General features: G+C 59.9%; 1 protein-coding gene across 1 annotated transcript; it reads left to right on the top strand.

Annotated features, from left to right (window-relative positions):
• The first annotated feature begins 5,055 nt into the window (after positions 1–5,055).
• LOC125424808 (beta-1,3-galactosyltransferase 4-like) lies at positions 5,056–7,494 on the top strand. Its single transcript, XM_048482234.1, has one exon. The coding sequence runs from the start codon at positions 5,056–5,058 to the stop codon at positions 6,172–6,174; it is 1,119 nt and encodes a 372-aa protein (XP_048338191.1). The 3' UTR covers positions 6,175–7,494.
• The last annotated feature ends 551 nt before the right edge of the window (positions 7,495–8,045 follow it).

An 8,045-nucleotide genomic window follows, 5' to 3' on the forward strand; every position in this document is an offset into this window, starting at 1 on the left:
TGTCCAAGTTTTTATTATGATGTTTACTTATCTGTTATTCTTTTAACTTCCTTTCCCTTTCCTGCAATTCCTTGTGGATAAAATACAAATTGTTTGAAATGAAAAGAACGCCCAAATGGCCAGACGCCACAGCCCCGCTGAGCACTGCGTTGGCCAGGCCTCGCCTGGAGTACTCATTGCCTGCAGTTCTGGAGGCCTCGTGGGCAGGGTGGAGCAGAGGAGAGCGAGGAGGGGGAGGATCCGGGGCTGGGAGACCGAGCCCCACTCGGGAATGGGGAGGAGGAGATGTGGGGGGGAGACATGATTGCTCTCTCAGAGTATCTGAAGGGCTGTCACTTGGAGGAGGCCAGGGAGCCATTCCTGTTGGAGGCAGAGGACAGGACTCGCACCCGTGTGTGTACATTATGGATGGAAAGGGTCCGGCTGGACGTTATGAATCTTTTTTTGTGTGTGGTTTTTTTTGTAGTGAAGGTAGTCCATCAGAGGGCTCAGCTGCCTGGGTGTGTGTGTGTGTGTGTGTGTGTCTGTGCGCGCGCGCGCGTGCGCTCCCTTGACACAGAGCAGGCGTTTCCCAGTAGAGAGCAGCGTGACCAAGGCAGGCTTAACGTAGCCGCAGCAGATGAAAACACACCACAAACTAATTGTATTTCCAAGAAGACTTTATCTTAGGTGCAGATATTTACAGCGCAGACACAAATCAGCAAACAATTGGACAGCATGCTCTGCAGCAGCAACTCCAAAATTCCCCAGACGCAGCACACGTGTGCAGACTCTACTTTTATACATCAGCTAGCCTATCACAGAGAAGGTCCGTGATCTGGTTTGAACTGGTTCTGCACATCTGTACATCTGGCTTTTGTCAGGTGCTTCTGTAACCTCAGCTTGTGGGTTCTGTGGGGCAGTACTTGGAATGAGTTGCAACAACAATTTTTAAACAACAAAATGGTTTACTTTTCTTTACAATTTACACTTTTAAAACATCAACATTTAACGTTACAATTCAAGGTCCTGTTCAGGTTGCATTTCAAGTCCTTCTATTTACAGTCTACTGATATTGCCAAGTCCAATTTCTTCTTTGCGAGTTGGCTGGCTCCTGAAGACTCCAAGGGCTTGATGAACAGGTTGCAACATGATGAAGGTTTCCAGGAGAACTCTCACCCATTACAACCACAAAAGAAAACCCTTAACAAGGTGTTAAGGGCTTATAGAAATCAAGGTCCGAGTCTGGTAGCCTTGTTCTTCTGCAAAAGAGCTCTTTCAGCCTCTCTGCTGCTCCGAGTCTCCACCCCTTACTGGGTCAACCCATTCTGGGCCAACCCATTCTGGGTAATGGGGGTTACACTTCCTCGGACAGTAGCTGTCATTTAGATCATTATGATCTGTCTACTCACAAGATGCATTCCGTTTTACTATATGCCCTGACACCCCCCCCCAACAGTCTGTAAGCTAGGGGTGGCCAACCTATAGGTGCTCCAGATGTTTATGGACTACAGTTCCCATCAGCCCCTACCACCATGGCCAATTGGCAGAGGCTAATGGGAATTGTAGTCCATAAACATCTGGAGCACCTATAGGTTGGCCACCCCTGCCCTAAGCAGTGGCCAGCCTCCCGTTGCATTAAAATAGTCCGTAACTGCCCCAGCAGTGCACATGGGGTGGGGGAAGGGGGGCAGATAGGAAAAAGTCCTTCTGATATGTGGCTCCAGGGGCCCCAGGGGCAGGGAAACCAGGTCCCTCGCAAAGGAAACAGCGCCTGCTTTAACACTGGTGTTTCCCCCCACACCAGCCACTCCCAGACAACAGCTGTGTGGCCGCGTGCTTAAACGTCTCCCGTTCCCACCCAGGCCCTCTGGGCTGACTGCTTCTCCTGCTGCACTTTGGAACTTCAACGCAGCAGCTGCCCAGACCTGGATTCGAGCCGCGCTTCTGGCGCTGCCTTCAGTCCCTCCCATGGGGAGGCCGCTCTGGGGGGGCTTCAGGGAGACGGATTATCCATCGCCCGCCCGCAGCCTGCAGAAAGGAGAGAAGAGCTGGAAAAGACGGCCCACTTCTAACTGCAAAACACTGGGAGGCCGCCCAACTGTTGGCTGCCAGTTACACATATCTAAGGTGTGGCTGTGGGTGTGATTCAGCAGATACGGAGCCTTCTCTAGCCAGAACAGCCAGGTGCTCTCCTTAACTGGGAACCCGTGGGAAAGGTGGCAGGTTACAATTACACCTGTGACAGATCCTGCGCTTGAGGTCCTACGAAGGTGAGCTTCACGGGCAAAGAGGGCAGGTGAGCAGGGCGAAGCCTTCACAGGAACCACACAGGTAAGGCCAGATGAATACAGCTGCCAGGAGATAAGCAGCAGTCTGTACTAAGTGCCTTGAATCAGGTGTGTGTGTGTGTGTGTGTGTGACTATTTCTCTGCTCCTCCGACTCCCTTGGCAGCCGCCTCTCCTTCTCCGCTCTGCCAGTCCCCGGCCACAGCCTCTTCTAGGGCAGAAAACTCTCCCGCCGGTCATTTTACCTGGCAGCTATTGATGACACTCTTTTATTTGGAATTACAGTTGTCCCCTTTTTGTGTAGACTTGCTGATTCCCTGATCAGGGTGGATCACTTATTTGGGGTTTCTTAAAATACCCCACTGTTAAGGAGTGTTAAAGCATCTTATAGTTGCCTTCCCTTCGTCTCCACCCTACAGACGCCTTGTGAGGCAAGTGGGGCTGAGAGAATTCGGCAAGGACCGTGACTGGCCCAAGGTCAAGCAGCAGGCTTCATATGCAGGAGAGGGCAACACAATTCAGATCACCAGATAAGAGTCTGACACTCACGTGGAGGAGCAGGGAATCAAACCCAATTCTCCAGATTAGAGTCCACCACTCTTAATATCTGTGCCAGGCTGGTGCTCCCTGTATTTTTCCGTCACCAGCCAAATACCCGCGGCACGGCCTCTTCCTCCTCTGCATATGCCAAATGACTTTGTTTGGTACAGAAGTTTGTCTCCCTGTGTGGACACATCTCTATTTGAGAGCCAGCAAGGGTGCAGCGGTTAAGAGCAGGCGGATTCTAATCTGGCGAACCGGGCTTGATTCTCCACTCCTTCACCTGAGTGGCAGACACTTCTCTGTAGACGACGTGTCCGGCCTCCCTGCTGCCCTGCCGGTTGGGACAGGTGCGCACCTTTTCCCACGGGCTCCCAGGCATCGCAGGCGCCCCTCTCTTTCGCCTGGCGGATCAGCAGGCGCCGCACCGTGGCCGAGGGCTGCTGCACATTTGTTTGGAAAAGATTGATTTGGAAAGTTTTCTTTGAAAAGGTTGCTGTGCCTCCCCTTTTGGGCTACGCCGGACTCCCGAGGGCCACGGGGCTGGTCCGCGAAAGACTGCGCTCTGGGGGAGACTGCTGCGTCCGCGGGGGGGGGGAGTTCCTCTGGCAGGCATCCCTTGCAAAGGCAGGTGGGCATGGGAAGGAACCACCGCCCCCCCCCCCCCCAGCAATACCTGGTGTTGCAAAAGGTAGATCTGGAGAAAGGGGGCGCAGAAGCAGATCCTGGGGCAAACCCCCCCCCCATGCTGAGAGCTTCCCTGCAGCTGGCTGGTGGGGTAACCGGCTGTCTGCAACCAGACAAAATCCACATGGATCCGAATGGCAGAGTTTCATTGCAGGACGCAGGGGTTTGTGAGTGTGTGTGCGTGCACACATGTGTGTGTTTTCCTGGAGATAATCATGTCTGTTAATTGATGAGTTATTTGTCCTCAGCGTGCAGTGGGTGGGTGGGTGGAGGGGAGGGTGGAGGGGAGCAATGTGGAAGAACCGGACCAGTAGGCCTGCTGGTGCTATTCCTGGAAACCACGTGGCTTCCGTTTGCCCAGCCCCCCCCCCCCCCCGTTTCCCGTCCTCCAGGGCCGCAGAAGCCCCCGCTTAGTTGGCTCAGTGAGGCCCAAACCCTGAAAGCTGCGAGGACGGATCCAGCGCCCAAAATCCTTTTCCTGAACTGGGGGGGGGGGTGTTGGAGAGCGGCTCCTCCCCCGCACCCTAAAACCCTTCCTTTGCCCCCCTCCTCCTCCTGCAGATTTCAGCTCCCCCCACTGGGCCCGGTTGCCATCCCCCAGGCAGCGGCTGGAGACCTCCTCCTTCCACCCCGATCATCTTCAGGCGACTGAGGCCAGCCCCTCCTCTGCTGGAAACGGCCGCTTCGAGAGGCGGCCTCAGTTGCAGCCTATGGAAGCCCCCCCCATCTCCAGGCGTTTCCCGACCTGGAGCTGGCAACCCAAGCGCGGGGCTAGAGGCTCTTGGAGACCCAGGTGTGAGTCGCGCCCCCCGCCCCGCGAGCTGGCCGGGTGATCCTGAGCCTCGTCCTCGTCCTCACCTACCTCCGAGGGCTGTTGTGCAGGAGAGCGAACGAATGTCCGCAGCTGCTTCGGGCCTTACCCGTGGAAGCGAACGGCGGGGCGGGGCGGGGGGGGGGGATTCTTTCCAGGGCCGGGTGTGTGTGTGTGTGTATATATGTATGTATGTATATATATGTCTATATATATGTCTATGTATATGTCTATATGTACGTCTATATGTCTGTGTGTGTGTGTGTGTGTGTGTATATGTGTCTATATGTATGTATGTATATATATATATACACACACACATACAGACAGAGAAAGAGAGAGAGAGAGGCTCCGAGGCCCCCAAAGGCGGCCGGACTCGGCCTGCAGCAGCAGCGGACAGCAGCGCCCCTCCGGCGCCGGGGGGGGGGGGTGGGGGGGGGCGGCAGGCGGGCAGGAAGGGGGGCCGGCCAGACTCGCGCCCCGCCCGCCGGGGTACAGGGCGGGGGCAGCGGTGACGGGGGGTGGGGGTGGGGGCGGCGCTGGCATCTCCCGGGCCCGGTCCGCGCCAGGCGAGGCGAGGTGAGGCCGGCGGAGCCATCCGGTGGGGCGGGGAGGGGGCGCTTCTCGGTGGCCGCTTCACCCGGCGGCCTTCTGCCTTCTCTCCGCAGGAGGAAGAGGAAGAGGAGCGGCGGCGGCGGCAGGAGGAGGAGGAGGAGGAAGAGCGGGAGGCGGCCGGGCCGGGCGCGTCGATGGGGCCGGCGGGGGCGCGGGGCGCGGGGCTGCTGGGGGGCTGCCGGCTCCGGTGCCGGCGGCGGGTGGCGGCGGGGCTGCTGGCCGGCCTGGTCTGCCTCTCGGCGGCCGCCTTCCTGTGCAGCGGCGGCCACGAGGAGCTCTTCTCGCGGGCCCTGCCCCTCTGGGCGGCCGCGGGCGGCGGGGGCCCCCCCGCCGCCCCCCCTGCGCCGCCGCCCCCGCCCCGCCGCCCCGCGGAGTTCGCGCTGGAGCCCCCGCCGCCCCCCGCCTGCGCCCCCCCGACGGGCCCGCGGCGGCGGCGGCTGCTGCTGCTCTCGCTGGTGGTCAGCGCCACCGACCACGCCGAGCAGCGCCAGGCCGTGCGGGCCACGTGGGGCGGCGTCGGGGGGTCGCCTCCGGGGGCGCTGCGGACCTTCTTCGTGGTGGGGCTGCCCGGGGACCCCTCGCGGCAGGCGGCGCTGGAGGAGGAGGCGCGGCAGCACGGGGACCTGATCCAGGGGCGCTTCGTGGACACCTACGCCAACCTGACCCTGAAGACCCTGGCGCTGCTGGGCTGGGCCGCCTCCCGCTGCCCCGCGGCCGCCTTCGTGCTCAAGGTGGACGACGACGTCTTCATGAACCTGCCCGCCCTGGCCGCCCACCTGGACGCCCTGCGCGACCCCTGGGGCCTCTACCTGGGGCGCATCCACTGGCGGGTGCGGCCCGACCGGAACCCCGCCAGCCGCCACCACGTGCCCGCTGCCCTGTACCCCGGCGACGTCTTCCCCCCCTACTGCAGCGGCACCGCCTACGTCCTCTCGGGGGACGCCGTGGCCGCCGTCCTGGACGCCGCTCGCCACGTGCCCCTGGTCCCCGTGGAGGACGCCTTCGTGGGCCTCTGCGCCTGGCGGGCCGGCATCACCCCCCGGCACGTGGTCCGAATGGCGGGCTCCACCCACTTCCCTGCCGACCCCTGCTGCTACCGGGAGGTCCTGTTCAGCGTCCACGACGTGGCGGCCCCCAAGATGGTGGACATGTGGCAGAGGGCCTGGCGCCAGGAAGCAGCCTGCACCTTCTTCCAGCGCGCCTTCGGGATCCTCCGGTGCCGGATCCTGTCTTGGATGGAAGCCGGCCTGTGAGGAGGAGGAGGAGGAGGAGGAGGCCCGGAGGAGCTGGCTGGAACCTCCACGGGAGACGTGGCCACGGGAGAGCCGACCCCTGGCTGGACTGGGGGATTGTGGCTTTCCGCCTTGCAGCAACAGGAGGACGCTGATACGTGTGGCCCCGCTGAGGATACAGCCAGTCACTCCGTCTTTTGTATGTGACTGCGGGAGGGACACACACACACACACACACAAAAGTGCCTTGTACTTCTACAAGCTGGGGTGGGGGGGCGGGGGGGGGGCGGTGTCTGCCACAGTCGATAGCTGTCTCTTCAGACCGGCAGCTGCTTTGCAGGATCGCAGGCAGGCAGGGTCTCCCCCGTCTTTCCCCCTTCAGAGTCCTGGAGAATTTGGGGGGCAGGAGGAGGGAGCGCCCCCTCCTCTGGCTCAGCCGGCATGAACCCCCACCACCAAGGAGAACAGAATCCAGAGTTTTCAACGTACAGCCCCCCCCCCCCCCCAATCCTCCAGACTTTTCCAAGATTCAATTTCAGGAGCACTTGCAAGATCAACAGGATCTCCAGGGTGGGACCTCTCAAGAGTTCAGGCTTTGGGTACCTGAAGACCTTGCGGGCGCTCCTGGGCTCGAATCTTGCTTCTCTGCTTAGTCTTGGTAGGCCACAAAGTGAATCTGAGTCAGCTGTGTGATGCGGCAGCCAAGGAAGCCAATGCGATTCTCAGCTGCCTCAACGGGACACAGAGTGTCTAGATTGAGGGCCGTAACAGCACCTCTCTTTGGACAGACCTCGCCTGGAGTCCTGTGTTCAGTTCTGGGCATCACAATTCGAGGAGGACACTGACAGCTGGAACGGGCCCAGGGGAGGGCGGCCAAACTGGTAGAAGGTCTGGAGTCCGTGCCCTGCGAGGAGAGGGAGGTTAGAGCTGGGGACATTGAGTTTGGCAAAGTGGGGTGGGGACGACATGATAGCTATTTTTAGATATTTCATAGAATCATAGAGTTGGAAGAGACCACAAGGACCATCAAGTCTAATCCCCCTGCCATGCAGAAACACACAACCAAAGGAGGAGATCCCACCACACCCCGAGGCAGCGTAATCCACTGTCGAACAGCCCTGACTGAAGGGATATCGTGTCAAAGAGGGAGCAAGCTTGCTTTCTGCTCCTCAAGAGACTGGAACATTGGAGTAATGGATTCAAGGTGCAGGAAAAGAGGTCCCGCCTAAACATCGGGAAGAACTTCCTGTGTGGCCGTGGAATGTGCTGCCTCAGAGGGGGGTGGAGTCTCCTCCTTTGGAGTCTTGTAAACAGAGGCTGGGTGGGCCTCTGTCAAGGGTGCTTTGATGGTGGGTTCCTGCACGGCAGGGGGGTTGGACTTGATGGTCCTTCTAGACTCTCCCGTCTCTGTGATTCTGCTGCAAGACCATGGTAGCTACCAAATGCTGCAGGCTTGGGCAAGGCCCCTGAGTAGACCCCAGAAGCCCAGGGGAGAGGGCTTTGGCAGGACTTTCCGGGGACAGAGGGGCTGAAGAAGGCCCCCCCCCCCACTCAGGCGGGGACCCCCAGTGCTGGGAGGCGGAAGCCGTTGTGCCCCATTTGAACACCGTAAGAGGCCTGCTGCATGAGGATCCCCCTAGTCGGCCAGCATCCCCTCTCACCCAAGGGCCAGCCAGTTCCTCTGGAGAGGCAGCAGCAGCAGCAGCAGCAGCAGGGCAGAGAGGCCGAGGCCTCCCCCCCCCCCCCGCTGTCCCCTCCTGGCACGGGCATCTGGAGGCGGAGTGCCTGAATTGCTGGGCTCTCCAGCCTTTCCCCCTCTTTGTTTCCCGCCCAGCGTCCAGCCCAGCCCAGCGTCCTTCCTGAGATACGTTGAACAGAACTGCACACAGCCA

This window comes from Sphaerodactylus townsendi, unplaced genomic scaffold (genome assembly GCF_021028975.2).
Source record: "Sphaerodactylus townsendi isolate TG3544 unplaced genomic scaffold, MPM_Stown_v2.3 scaffold_1077, whole genome shotgun sequence".
Taxonomy (NCBI): domain Eukaryota; kingdom Metazoa; phylum Chordata; class Lepidosauria; order Squamata; family Sphaerodactylidae; genus Sphaerodactylus; species Sphaerodactylus townsendi.

Coding starts and splice junctions, on each gene's coding strand:
- LOC125424808 (XM_048482234.1), top strand. CDS start 5,056: ATGGGGCCGGCGGGGGCGCGGGGCGCGGGGCTGCTGGGGGGCTGCCGG.